General features: G+C 36.3%; 1 protein-coding gene across 4 annotated transcripts in view; it reads left to right on the top strand.

The window, feature by feature from the left end:
• The window catches only part of KAT6A (lysine acetyltransferase 6A), a 114,765-nt gene that overhangs the window by 2,534 nt on the left and 96,719 nt on the right, over nucleotides 1-15,512 (top strand). For all 4 annotated transcript variants that reach the window (XM_086703600.1, XM_086703603.1, XM_086703601.1 and 1 more), the window contains exon 2: nucleotides 166-1,082. In XM_086703600.1, the coding sequence (XP_086559726.1) occupies nucleotides 483-1,082 (600 nt within the window). In that variant the 5' untranslated portion in view covers nucleotides 166-482. The remainder of the gene's footprint in view (nucleotides 1-165; nucleotides 1,083-15,512) is intronic.

Raw genomic sequence — 15,512 nt, forward strand, 5'->3', positions numbered from 1 at the left:
CATACATGATTGTTTCAGAATGTTGATAGAAACTTGTTAAAACTCTACAGGTGCTCAATAAACATTTGCTATTTGATTGTTTTTAAAGATTAGGATGTTTCATTTATAGCTTATTTACAAAGTGGGATTTGATAGGAAACTGATCTTGTTTTAATTGTTTTTCAGGCATAAGATGCACATTTTTCTGCTGGGAATGGGATGTTCTTGAGTTCTTACAAGTTCATGAAGAGACCCATGTGTGGTGCTATTGAGAAATTTATTGGGAAATTTAAAGACATTTCAAATAACAGGTTGTTTTGGTTTCTGAAGTAAAAGTGAGGAGGCACTCTGTTTTGTGCAAGGAGGAAGGACTCAGGCCAGAAAACTTGTATGCTATGGTTAACTGGTTCCCAGCTTCCGAGAATGTTGTTTTCCATGGTATAAAACTTACTCAGCATCAGGATAAGGGATAACGACTCTATGGATATACAGAATCCTTCACCATGGTAAAACTCGCTAACCCGCTGTATACGGAGTGGATTTTGGAGGCCATCAAAAAAGTGAAGAAGCAAAAACAGCGTCCTTCAGAAGAAAGGATATGCAATGCAGTGTCTTCATCCCATGGCTTGGATCGTAAAACTGTTTTAGAACAATTGGAGTTGAGTGTTAAGGATGGAACAATTTTAAAAGTCTCAAATAAAGGACTCAATTCCTATAAAGATCCTGATAATCCTGGGCGAATAGCACTTCCTAAACCCCGAAACCATGGAAAATTGGATAATAAACAAAACGTAGATTGGAATAAACTGATCAAGCGGGCAGTTGAGGGCTTGGCAGAGTCCAGTGGCTCAACTTTGAAAAGCATTGAACGTTTTTTGAAAGGTCAGAAGGATGTGTCTGCATTATTTGGAGGCAGCGCTGCCTCTGGCTTTCACCAGCAGTTACGATTGGCTATTAAACGAGCCGTTGGCCACGGCAGACTCCTTAAAGATGGACCTCTTTATCGGCTCAACACTAAAGCAACCAGTGTGGATGGGAAAGAGAGTTGTGAGTCTCTTTCCTCTTTACCTCCAGTGTCACTCCTTCCACATGAAAAGGATAAGGTAAGAGTGGTATACGCATCAGTGTTCATAGAGCTGAAGATATAGCATGCTACAAAGTCATGTTTCTAGGAAGTATGTAGAAGTTATGTTCAAGTTTTGTGTTTGGGGACTTAGGGAATGATCATCTTTGGTTTTTTATTGGTAAGTTGTTGGAATTCAGTAGATACCAGTTGCCCTGATACTTTGAAATATTTGACACTTGACATTCAGAGTGTATTGATGTACCGAAAAGAACAGATTTAGATTAGAGTTTAAAAGTAGCATTCAACTTTAAGGCTGTTATAAGTTCTTAGAATATGTTACTGCTGGAAGTTGATGAGCACTCCTAAATGTTCGAGGCTTGGATTTGAAACAGGCAGGTGACTCTAAGAACCTTTTTCCTTTTTTTCTTTTTTCTTGCACATTACCATTAGGAAGGAGTGAGACTGAGTCTCCTGACCCATCCGTAGTTGTAGCTAAGCAAATTTATCAATTCTTATTTTTGTCGTATTCTAACTTTTTGTCATGTATTCTTTGCATATGATGAAGTCCTAAGTGTTATTTATGAGCGGTGTAACTACATGGGTCAGGAAAAAGTATTCTGTATTCCTAAAGTTCTGTGGAGTTGGGAGTTTTGGTACACAGTGGTAATGTGCTGTGTTTTATGCTGTTATTTTGTGCAGTTAAAAAAGTATGCTAAGAAACAGCAAATTTTGGCCTTTCAATAGATATTAGGAGATGAAGAGAATTTTGTCAGTAGCAGTTTTTTACATTGACCTAGTGTCTTAGCTGTGAATTTATTTCAAGTGTTCTGAATTGTAGTTGTGGGGAGAGTGGTAGTACTTAATGCACATTTTAGTATACAATAGTAAAATAATCTTTATTTTGCCTAAGATCATGGAAGCTACTTCTAGGATGAGAAGATTGTAAAGTTAACACTGCATGTGTTTAAAAATACTTGAGGTTCAGTCTAAATTTATTGCAGTTAGTAACCCAGCTATAGATTTTTGTTTAAATAGCAACTGAAAAATAACAGTATTTTTCTTCGATGAAGTTTTAGAGATCTATTTTAAGGTTCAATTTTCCCAGTGAACTTTGAAATAGAAACATTATCTTAACCATTATTACTCTTGAAATTATTCTGTTAGAATGGTTGTGTGTCATTTGAGCATTTTATTTAAAAGTGTGGTATTAAAATTTCAAGGTGGACAAATAACTGAAATGCTTTACATTGTAGTCCAGTGCTGTAAGAACTCTTACTGTAAGAGCTGTTTCTTGATCACATATGGCTGAAGTTAAGTGAAATATAATGATTGATTCCAAAAATTGTTACCAAATGATTTACAGGTTAACTGCATGGAAACAGGAAACAATTTATAGTTTAGAATGAATTCAGTGTTATATCAGTGAATTAGGTATTATAAATTTTTTGCCAGAACACCTGGGTGCTTGCTTTTACTATAATTTCCCTTGCTTGAATTAGATATCTTAATTTTTGAAAATATTAGCCATATATAAAGTATCAGTTGTGTATGTATTTTTAAAAGGTAGCCAGTATAGTACACTATGGGACAAATCTAAGTTTTGTCACCCTGGGATTTTACTTTTGAAAGGGGACCTTGAGAACCATCTTATTTTGCAGTTGGGCTGAGACCTCTATATTAAAAAAAAAAAAAAAAAAAAAAAGCTTAATCCAGTAGAGATTTGTTGGTTGACTTTAGTTAGAAATATCTTTTAGGTTACATAACTGTAATATATAGTGTTGTTAACCGAAGTAACTAAATTTGGAGTATACATTTAAGAATGTATTTTGAGTTTTGTTGAATAGACTTCTATATATGTGTATGGGTCTGAATTAAAAACTAATTTTATGATGTCTATGGAGTTAGAGTTGATGAGATCTGCTATATATTTTTAAATAGTCTTATTTTAAGTAGTGAATTTCCTGAGTGACTTCCCCCAAAGATAAGAAAAGCTCACATTCAAAATCATAATATGGTGAGGAATTACTCCTCTGAACAGATTATATGTTTGTTCTTTTTATTGTATTTTATGTACTTTCCTTTCTCTTTTAAAAATTGATTGGTTTGCTGTTATGAACCTAGATATTCTCAAAAAAATTATACAGAGTGTATTTGACAGTGATGGAGAAAGGAAAAGATAGGCCAGAAGTACTTTCACATTTAGGCCTTAATTCAGCAAATGGTTATTGAGTGAGTACCTATTGTGGGCCAGGCACTCTGTAACTGAATTGGCATTATCTCAAGTTCCTCTTTATTTTTTTCTGTATCAATTTTTAACTTTTATTGCTTGGAGATACCAGCCTTTGGAAGGAACCGTAGAACTGTATGTTAGATTTTCAGCAACTGAGTAGTGTTTGCTGCTTTTTGTGGGATCAGCTGTGTAGAAATAGTTTTTTTTTTTTTTTTTAAGAGTTTTTGTGAACACACTTGAACTTAAGTGTGTTTTCACACTGATAAATAGGAAAATCCATGGGATACTATGATCTAAAAGTTAAATCTATGTTGTAAGGGAAATTTCTGAGCTAGCTTTAGGGTTGTGGTAGTTTATGGTAAGTGTATTTAACTTGATGTGTTTACTACATGCCACGCATTGCTTTAAAGCTATACATCTATTAACTCATTTAATTCTCATACATATCCATGAAGTAGGTACTGTTATGTTACAAGTGAAGAAACTGAGGCATAAAAGAGGTTTACTAATTTCTCTAAGTCGCAGAGATATTAAGTGGCAAAGCCGGGATTTGAACTTGGGCAGTCTGGCTCCAATCTTTGTAACAGCTTTAGCTACCTGCTGCCTCTTGGGAGTTGTTACATACAGTGCCTGACACTGCACTCAGGTACACAGTTGTGAATATTTTTGGTGTTAATTCCATAGCACATTCTCTAATTATGAAAGGCCATATGTCCTTCTACCCCCTACCCCTTCTTGGTTTGTGTCCCTTTTTTCTCTTTCTATCATAGAATGAATTCTAAAACTGACTTTGAATCAGTGATAAGAATGTATCAGAAACCAAAGATTATGAAAAATCTAGTTTTGTGTGCCTGCGATCTATAAAAAAATAATTTTGTTTACATGACATTTTATTTCTCTTAAAGATAATTTCTGTGCTTATTAATTTTCATTTTATTTATCACTGAAATTTTCTGATTTGCACTTTGGGATTTGCTGCATGGTTGTAAGTAGAGTGCTTTCATTTTGGACCAAATGTTGCTTTCCCTTGAATTGTGACATATAGGTGAGAGTGATAGTGTGACACTGGCTTAAATAACAACTTGCTTCTTGAAAATTTATTTGCTTTTGAAAGATTTTACTGTAAGATAATTTGTTCATTTATTTCATTTATTCATATAACAAACATTTAGATGCCTACGGTGAACAATGAATTTAGGATTTTGGTCTTGTTGAGGATTAAGGTAGAGAGATGTGAAATAAATATTTTTGGAATTATTTTTTAGTTTATGAAATACAGCTTTTAGTTTATACATTCTTTTTTTTCATATCAATTAAGCATTGTGAATCTCAGAAATAATGAGATGTTTCTTGGGTGGGGCTGTATTATTTGAGATTGTGATGGTCTATTTAAAAAATTATCTTTAGGGGCGCCTGGGTGGCTCAGTTGGTTAAACATCTGATTCTTGATTTTGGTTCAGGGCATGATCTCATGAGATCGAGTCCCCGAGTCCCCCTGCTTAGGATTCTTTCTCTTTCCCTCTTTTTCTGCCCCTCCACCCCTCTAAAACACTAAACACTAAAAAAAATTATCTTTAGACACTGAGTCTTGGAAGGAACCTTTTCAGGAATAATTTTCACCTTGATATCAAATTTCTGGGTTCATTTTACACACAGAAAAATCTAGCTTATGTTCCTTCTTACTAGTCCAGAAAACTGTACTCTTAATGATAACCACGGCATTGAAATGTTATTTTGTGGAGTAGTATTGTGGAACAGAGTTATAATTTGCGGAAGCATTACAATTGGAAAGGGAAGAGAAAGTATTGTCAACTAATGTTATTGTTTAGTTATTACCAGGGTAGGTAACTTAGAGTAGAAAGATCAAGCGATACATTTAAAACCTTCTAAAATAAGTTACGTAAGTACAGTAAACTCTTAGTATACCGAATCCAAATTATTTTTCTGAGTGGAATTTGACATTTTAAATTTGTAGAATAAATGGGACTTTGACAGGAACTTAGATTTTTGATGTAGGGATGCAAATATGTTTTCATATTTGAAAACACTGAGTTAAGAATAATAAAGCTTTGATTTAGCTATTTGGAAATGGCCTTTATAGTAAGATTGATGCTACATCAACTTTTGGTGACTCTAACTGGACTGTGAGGAAAAGCTGGCTAGAAATAAAAAATAAAAATTTGTTACTAACAATTTATCGAGGTAGATTAAATATAAATGGGGTTAGGAATTGACTTTGTCTCAGCAGACTTGTTCTTATTTAAAAAAAAAAAAAAAAACAACCCAGAAATTTAAAAATAATTCAGGCAGAGATATACTTATAATTCAGTATTTATTTAAATTCAATCAACTGTACAGGTAATTTTTGGTCTTCTAGTTAGCTTGTGAGCTCTGTGTGTTTTGGTAATTTTCAGTCCATGACACACCCTGAAAGAAAATTTGAGCTACTAAAGCAACCTTTGGTTTAGCCATTGCTAATCAAAACTTCTATACCTAGCCAATGCACACAACCTAAACATTTTTCTTACACTTAACAGTTACTAGCACTCTACTCTTTTTTTGGACTAATTTCTAATAAATTGATGAAATAAAGGGAAGAAATTAATGAAGACATCAGATACTACAAAGTGCTTCAGGAATAGGACCTAGAGGATCTAACCATTTTGACCTTTCTTTGCCCTGTATCAGTAGGCCAAGGGAATGTAAGCAGTTGCTTATAGAAACCTATTAATAGCTAACATTTGTTAAAGGGCTAACAATGCATTGAGTACTGTTCTGAGTGCTTTGACATGTTTTCTTATTGAAGGCTCAGAAGAATTTGACATGGTTAAATTTTATAGGTGTAATATATTTATATAATAGCCATTTAATAACATTTAATAATACAGGTTTTCATTATGGCTTCTCATAATACACCAAATGGAAAATGTATGCAAAATACATTATCTTCTTGTCTTTGCTGCCTGTTTTTTATTTAGTTCATCCTGACACATGAGCCAGTGTTTTTTTATATTACACTTATCTTTAATACTATGAAAGCAAATAGATAATAGGATTTTTTTTCTTTCTATTTAGAGTATTGGAAAAAGTATATTTTCTATACTGACTTGGATCTTAGCTATATAAGAGGACTGAATCTGGCTGCCATGTTGGCTGGTTAAAGTAGAATTAAGAAGATTTTTTAAAAGTGAACTGGGAAGTGTTAAAATTAGAATAATGAATACTTTTCATGTTCTGATTTAAACATTTTTAAAGAAACAAATGAATGTTACGCATAAGAATTATTAAGAGCCTCCTTCTGGTAAAGTTGTTTACCAATTGGCTACTCATGGGTGGAGTCAGTTCACAAAGGACCTGCAGCAGATGAATTAGACCTGTAGCGACTTCACCCTTCTGCTTTTCCCAGCTGGAGCAGGATTAGGACTCATTCAGCTGCAGCTGGTTCCCAGGAAAATCTAGACTGCTTCTTCTGGTGTTTTCCTTTGACAGGAAAGTCATAGTTCCCGACAGATGGCTTTCATCAGCACTGTACATAACTCTGTAAATTCAAGTCCAAAGAACTACTCTCAACTTCATTAGGGAACAGGCAGAGAAACTGTTTGTAATATGGTATTATTTGGTTAAGGGTTGAAATTAAGCATAGGGATTATAGTGGTGTAGAATTTCGATTTGCAGAATGCCATTCTGGGTCAAAATAGTTTTTAACTGCTGGCAATTAAAAAAAAAAAAAAGACCTAAGGAAAAATAAGTCTAGCTATGGTGTTAGGTATATTTTATACTTGGATTATATTATGCTTACAAAGTACAGATAAATTCTTTGAAAAAAAGAATCTTTTGCATTTTGTAGAATTTTGAGCCTGTAACAGTCTTGGATAACAGTATTTCTAATCTTATTTCATGAATAGAGAAATTGAGGGTCAAAGAGATTTAAGTGTCTAGCTCAGTGCCATGCAGCAGGTTAATCTGGGAGAAAGTGGTCAGATCCTTCTCAGTTCTTTGTTTTTTTTTCATTAGGCTGTAGTACTGCTTTAAAGTGTTAGCAATAAGTATAAAATAATGTATTTAAAAAAAAATTTTTTTTTTTAACATTTTATTTTATTTTTGAGACAGAGAGAGACAGAGCATGAACGGGGAAGGGGCAGAGAGAGAGGGAGACACAGAATTGGAAGCAGGCTCCAGGCTCTGAGCCATCAGCCCAGAGCCTGACGCGGGGCTCGAACTCACGGACCGCGAGATCGTGACCTGAGCCGAAGTCGGACGCTTAACTGACTGAGCCACCCAGGCGCCCCTAAAATAATGTGTTTCTTAATGAAACCATAGAATAAACTCTGGTCTAGAGAGTTTTGGTGGTTTTTATAAACCACAAATATGTAAATCAGCTTGTTTCAGTGTTTGAAGATAGCTGTACATTCTTGAAAGTTGAAGCAATATTTTATCGTTTTGTAAAAGACTGCTTTCTTATGGTCCACGTTAGAGGAATTAGAAAGTGGTCCTCTGTTTTTAGGTATGTATCAGAAGACATGTTGAGCTACCATAATGCTGGAAGAGAAAGTACTTGAATTTTGAAAGAAAAAAAAAAGGTCTGCTTATAGTTAAGTCTGATTTTCAGAAAGTCGACAACATAGATCTTTGGAGTGACTTGGATAATTGGTTAGAACTTAAAATGTTTAGGACTGAGATAGAAAGGTACAGGCTTTTCTATTAATGAAGTAATTCTTATTAAAGGCATTAAATATGGGGAAAACAAATGTAGAGTCTACCATGCATTGTTATGTATACATAGAATCTTAATTCTGGGTGATGATTTGTAATAGGAAACAAACCTTAAAAGAGAAGGCAGCAAACAGATTATGTTTGTCTTTTTTGGTCGTTTTGACTAACAGTTCATCTCTGCATTATTTTACTTCGTGGTAAAATTTTGCAGTGCGTTACAGTAATGGCAAATAAAGATTGAGATTGGAGACAGTTATTTATACAATAACTGGGTGGTTTTAAGATTATTGGTAAAACTGATTAGGGAGAAAATGACGTAGAAAGAAAATCTGTCAGCTAAAAAACTTAAAATTTTTGTATGTGTGAAAGAAGACAGCTGATTCCTTTGCCATTTACCTTTCGTGCAGAAGGTAGAGATTCCGTGTGTGTGTGTGGCGGGGGGGGGGGGGGGTGGGTGGGGGGGTGGGGTGTTATCATGCTTATATTATAGGCTGCTTTTTCCTCCAGGGAATTGTGAACTGTAGTTGACCTGGAGAGGTGCTGTTAAGTTGGTTTTCAATTCTTTCTGCTTAGTAGAGTGCAGGTTTTTCTTTTTCTTTCATTGGCTACAGTGAAGCATTTAACTCCTTGAGTTTTCTAGAACCTGTAACAGAACCCTTAGAAACATTATAAAATTTTTTTGTGTGTTGAGTGTGATGCTGTGCTTTAGGGTGGTTTCCCAACTTTTCTGTTGAGCACATCTTTAAATATCTGACTTAGGGTTTAGATCCTCTTTTACCATTTTCCTGCTTTAGTTATTTAATTTCTTCTCATGCCAGTAAATTCTTAAATTTGTAACTTAAATCTAAAGCAGTGATACTAAATCCACTTTTGACCCAAGGAGCCTCAAAAAATAAACACCAGGGCAGTTAAATTTAGCAGTGGGGCCCAGATATGAGATTTTTTAAATTTTGTTTTGTTTTGAGGGCGCCATGTGCATCTTCAGTACAGCCAGGGTTGAAAACCCTCTATTTGAACTTGCTGAGGGGGTTAGGACAGAAGCAGATGCTTTTTACCTAATCATCGAAATTCAGACAAATTCATGAAACAACACACTTCACCCCCACTCTCATGAACACACTTTGAACCAGGACAGTGTACTTATGGAAACCTAAATTTTGTTTTATCCTACTTCCTGACCATAAGTGCCCTAATGTTTCACCTTTCTCTCCTACGCACCTGCTCTTTTTTTTCTCGTCAGGGTCTCCTTTGGTGCATATTCTGGAGAAGGTTCCATGTGTGAGTTTGATGGGTGCCCCCCTCCCACCACTCTAATGCTTTTCTTCTAATTGCTTGGCCTTATGGTTTATCACCTCAGTTACTCGCTTTACTCCTCCAATTGGCAAACCCCAGACTTGACATTAAGCCAATCATTTTTCTCTCCCTGCTTCTTATGGGACTGTTTATCATTTTGAAGAAAATTACACGAACCATGTGGTGGGATGCCACTTACAAATTTGTAACATCTAATCAGTTCTGCTTTGGGATGTATGTGTCTTTAGTCTGTTCTCTCTGCAGCAGTTCAGTATTTCCTCCAGCCCTTTCACTTTTCTCATTGTCAGCTGACCCTCCTGTATTCTCCTTCACAGAATGGAATCTCTCTGGCCATATGAGCTCATTCAGTTTATACCCCTCCCACACAAACCTACATACGTCTGTAGGTATTTTACCCCCTTTGCTACCTTTTCAGAGGTTATAAAAGAAGTGTCTTGTCTAGGGCTCATCTCTGTGTGTATAGGAACCTGTTCTCTCCTGTCTCGGGGGCTTTGTTCCATCAATAATATTCCCAGTCTTCCCCTTAACATGGGGAAGTCTCTCCCATCAAATTAGAGTAAAAGCAAACAAAAACACTGCTCCAAATCCTTCTCTACATCTACACTCTATTGTCTTCCCTTCATTTTGAAACTCCTTGAGAAAAAGTCTATTCATTCCATATCTGTTGCAATCTGCCCTTTGGCCTAGAGCACCATTGGAAACAGCTCTTATGGACAGTTTTCAGTCTTTATGTTACCTGACTTCTCTGCAGCATTTATGGTTGTTAACCATTCTCTCCTCCCTTGACCTCTGGGATAATTTTTTGCTAGGTGTCTGTTTCTGCATCTTTGTGATTAATTTATTTTCAGTTTACTGGCTCCTTATCTTTTGCCTGAATCTTATATATTGGACTCCCTAAGGTCCTGATCTGTGCCTACTTGTTGTTTCAACCATCTGAGTTCTGTCTAGACTTAACCTTCACTATACTAATGACTAAATTCATAATCTAAACCTCTCTTTTGAGCTGTAGACTTGTATATCCCATAGTGTAGTGTCTTTCCTCAGCCATTTCAAATTCAATGATGATCCAGATGGAATTTATCACCTTCAACTTGTTCTTTTGATTTCTTACTGTGGTACAAGACATTGACATTGACTCTGATTCCTAAAAGAAACTTTGGTATTATCTTCTACACTTCACTTGCACTTCTTTTGGATTCAGCTCTAGTCTGCCCCCAGTCTTTTCTGCTGCTTTAACGTCTTTTAATTAACTGCTATTCCAGCTGCTACTCTCTCAGTGCAGGTCCTTGTCATTTCTCTCCTGATTTACCTCAGTAGTTTCCTCATTGGTGTTCCTTCCTCCAGTATCCTTTCCCTCCAGTCCACATTATTGCCAAGAATGATCTTGTTAAGAAGTGATTAAGAACACAGGCCCAAGAACCAGACCATCTGGGTTTGCATCCCATATTGGCAGCACTTGCTTTATGGCCTTGGGTAATTTGTTTAATTTTTCTTGGCCACATTTCTTTCTATAAAATGGAGATAATACAGTACCTATCTCAAAATGAAGTTTTGAAGATTTAATGAGTTAATATGTATCAGTGTTGTCTAATAGTGCTTTGTGTGATGATGGAATGAATGTTCTATATCTGTGCTCACTACAGTAGCCACTGGCCATATGTGGCTCTTGAAATGTGGTTGTTTGACTAAAGAACTTTAATTTAATTTAACTGAAATAGCCATATATGTCTAATAGTTACTGGACAGTACAGAATACATAAAATCCAGTGCTCTATAAATACTAGCTATTATTACCATCTTTCTGAAGTTAAACTTACTTCTCTGGTTAAAATTCTTTAGTGCCAAATTCTTTGGTATAGTGTATATAATTTTTAACCCCCTTCACCCCATCGCATTGCTCTGAACTTGTCTACTGCTATTTCTTATGCCCTCTGTGTTCCACTATACTAGTGGTTTTCAAAGTGTTGTCCCAGGGGTTAGAAGTAGTAGTGTCACCTGAAAATGTTTGAAATGCAGATTCTTGGGCCATATTCCAGGCATACTGAATCACAAACTGGGGGGTGGGGTCTAGCAACTTGTGTGTTAATAAATCCTCCAGGTGATTATGATGCATGCTAAGGTTTGAGAACCACTGTATATCCCAAACTACTTGTAGTTCCTCAGATCCACCTTGTTTTCTATTGCTCTTGTTTTTCTCCTGTCTGGAATGATTATCCTTTCTCTTTTCTTCACTGATTAGCTCTTATTTAATCTTGCAGGCTTAATTTAGGCATATCCTCTTTCCATTTCTTTCTTCATTATTACTCATCCTGCTTCCAGGGTGACTTAGCGCTCTTTATGCCTCTGAGATCCTGTACATGCCTCCATCGTAGCCCATTTTATATTGTATTGTTGCTTTAGCTTGTCTCCTACTAGACAGGGAATTTAGGATCTTGTTTTTTTGTCTTTGTATCCCTATCTGGCACAATGTCTGGTATGCTTTGTAAGTATGTATGGAACATTTTCAGGTGCCAGCACAGTGATTAAGTCCTGGGTAAAGGACATACTGTCTGTGTAATTAACACAGTGATAAGGGCTCTGATGGGGTAAAACCGAGTGCTGTGGAAACACAGGAAGGGGTGGAGAAAACTAGGGAAGTCTTCTCAGAGGAAGTCACATGTGAGAGGTTAGTGAGGTGGGGAAGCAAATGGGTGGGGTGGGAAAGAGTGGTTCCTGCAGAGGGAACAGCATGTACAAAGGCCTAGAAGCAAAACATTGTAGGCTCTTTATAAATGTTTAATTGAATATGAATAAAGAACCAAATCACACATCTAACTTTTAGATCTTGGTTTTGGAGTCACTACCCTCCCCAGCCAACATTAGTTAGCATTTATTCTTGATTTACTGCTTTCTTTGAGCTGATGGTAAGGTGTGATAGGGTAACCTCCAAGCCAGCAGGATACATTGTGTGTGTGTGTGTGTGTGTGTGTGTGTGTGTGTGTGTGTGTGTGTGTGTGTGTGTGTGTGTGTGCGCGCGCGCGTGCGTGCGCGCGTGTGTTTGCTAGCCTTTTAGTGGTAGAAGATAGGATTTGTTTCATCTGAATCATGAGTATACATCAGTGGTGGCTGAGGTAAACGAATTGCTCTCATTGCTTAAGAATAGACCAAGATTTGGGGCGCCTGGGTGACTCAGTCAGTTAAGTGTCTGACTTGGCTCAGGTCATGATCTCACAGTTTGTGAGTTAGAGCCTGCGTCGGGCTCTGTGCTGACAGCTCAGAGCCTGGAGCCTGCTTCAGATTCTTTGTCTCCTCCTCTCTCTGCCCCTTCCCCACTTTTGCTCTGTCTCTCAAAACTAAATAAAAATTAAAACAAAACAAAACAAAAAAAGAATAGAGCAAGATTTTAAACAAGCAACTTGAAACTTAAGAGCACTGACAAAGCATATCATTAAGAAGGCTGAAAGGCTACCAGCATGACAGCCACAGCTGTTGGTACTTTTGTAGCTCCACTCTGTATTGGCCCTTTTTGCCCTTATTGCTGCCACCCTAGGTTTCCTGTTGGTCTCATTAACCTTCCATTGTAAGAGCATCAAGGCCTTGGTTAATGTGCTGTGTAAGCTCCAACTTTGAGTTGCAGATGAATACCTGCTTTCCTCTGTTTGGGATTTTACATATGTAACTTTGAGTAAAAATGTACCTTTTTCTTTGAATGCTTTACAAGTGGGTTGGCTTTGTCATCTGTTAACTTTGAAAGAACAATAAAGTTTTGTTTCTGATAACTTCAGCTAAGCAGAGAACTCTTCAGCAAAGAAAGCTAGAGAAAGAAAAAGTGAAATAAAATATTTCTCCCTAAAACTTCATATGGGTGGTATAATTATGTTTCTGAAGTGTTTCACAGATGATAAAAGATTTTGGTTTCACATATATCTTCTTTTGCTCTAACACTTTCGTAGTACGGTAGGCCATCCAGGTGTTATGATTGCTAGATTTTGTGTATGCAGAGTTATATGGTTCATTAAGGGAAGAAATGGAACTATAGTCCTGGTCTCTTTCAATCCCAGTACTTCTCAGCAACATCAGGCTGCCTCTTGTTCATGAAAATGACAAGCGTTAAAAAAAAAAAAGTGGTGTCTTTTACCGTTTATTACATACATCTGTCAAACCATTTATCAGGTCATACATGTTATTAATCTTTGTATTCACTTTGTAAGATGCTCAGAAAATGTTGAATTGAAACTGTCAGGTTTAAACTGGAAGGAGGAATGACAGAAATCAGGTTGACTTAAAAAAAAAAACAACTATTAACTCTCTTAGTAAACTTAGAAGCTAAACCATTTATCCTCTCAAAATTTATAGCCTCTGTAGATTTAAAAGGGGAGATAGAGTTTCAGATGTTTTTTGCAAATGTTTGATACATCAGCTGTAAAGTATCATTTGCTACTTCCTTCAAGATAATATTTGTTCTCTATTACCCATAAAGTATTTTAAAAAGTTTAAGAAATTGTGTTTCCCTAATAGGTAATAATAATTCATTAGTGCATAAAATTTAAAAAGTACAAAAGAGTTCCATTAAAAGTATTCTTTTAACTCCAGTTCCGCAAGCAACCAGTTCCCCTCCTGGGATGTAGTCAATGAGTTTGGTTTCTACCCTCCAAAGAGATTCTCTGTGTATTTAAGCAGTCACTTATATATATGTTTTTTTCTCCCATATAGAGCATACCTTAGAGCATACCTTAATACACTTTTCTACATCTTGCTTTGTTTTTCTTCCCGCTTAACAATGTATCTTAAAAGTGTGTTCCATGTCATTATATAAGATTTGGTGGTATTCTGTTTTATGGATGTACTATAATTTATGTAACTAGTTCCTCACTGATGGACATTTCTTTCCAATTTTTTTTTTTTTTATTACAAACAGTACTCAGTAACCTCCATTGTGCATTATTTTAGACTTGTAGGTTCCTAGAAATGGAACAATTGGGTCAAAGAATATGTATGCCTTTGTAAGTTTGGTATTTCTGAATTTCTCTCCATAGAGATTACCCAACAGTGTATCAGAGTACTTTTTTGCCTACATCCTTCACAACACAGTGTTATCAAACTTTTTGATTTTTGGCAGTCTTATAATAAGTGAAAAATCATTATTTAAAAAATTTTTCTTTAATGTTTGTTTATTTTTGAGAGAGAGAGAGAGAGAGAGAGAGAGTAGGGAAGGGGCAGAGAGAGAGAGGGAGACACAAAATCCGCAGCAGGCTCCAGGCTCGAACCCACGAGCTGCAAGATCATGACCTGAGCTGAAGTCAGATGCTTAACTGACTGAGCCACCCAGGTGCCCCTATCCATTTTTTAATGTTTATTTTTGAGAAAGAGAGAGCGAGAGAGAGCGCGCGGGAGCAGGGGAGGGTGAGGGAGACAGGATCCAAAGCAGGCTCTGTGCTGACAGCAGTGAGCTGGATGTGGGGCTCAAACTCACAAACCATGAGATCAGCCACCCAGGCGCCCCAATCCATTTTTTACTGCATTCTTTGACTCTTATTGGAGTTTGTTCTTCCAACCTAGTGCCCAGAGACAGCCTCTGATCTGTATTTCTACTACTAGTGTGTCTTAAGCCTGATTACTTAAAAACATACAAACATACATACTTAGAGGTAATCAGAAATTTGTTTAGTTGTTTTTTTTTTATAACTGTTATATGGTGTTGCTTTGAGAAATATGTAGGTCGTTTGCATGGTCTTTTGTAAGCCTGTAACAACTTCTCTCTTGTAGTGGCCTGTACTGTTAGATTTCTGTCCTGTAGAATCACCCTCCACACATCCACCCGCTCCCTTGCCCCACCATCTTAGCTTTGTTGCTTTTCTACTGATGGTGGGGAGACCTTGTTTGATTGATTATGTTCACGTTTGTCAGTCTTTTTAAGTGCATGTTATATAGTACTTGCATTTGAAAACTTACATAATTTTGAATAAATATTATGTACTAGATATTTAAGGAAGATTGTCTATTTTTAGATGAACTAAAGGCTCATAGAGGTCAAGTGATTTGCCCAAGAGTATATAGCAAAATATACGTGCTTAGAATGTAGAGGCTAGTGGAATGGTCAAAAGAAAAAAAACACTATGAATTCAGAGTTGAGATAAACTAAGATTCTGGTAAATTGGTCCAGTAGTTTAAAGTACTTCGCAAATTATTACAACTCTAATTCTGATTATTTTGAGGCTTATATAAGAGTAT

This window comes from Puma concolor, chromosome B1 (genome assembly GCF_028749965.1).
Source record: "Puma concolor isolate L17-30 chromosome B1, mPumCon1.1.hap2, whole genome shotgun sequence".
Taxonomy (NCBI): domain Eukaryota; kingdom Metazoa; phylum Chordata; class Mammalia; order Carnivora; family Felidae; genus Puma; species Puma concolor.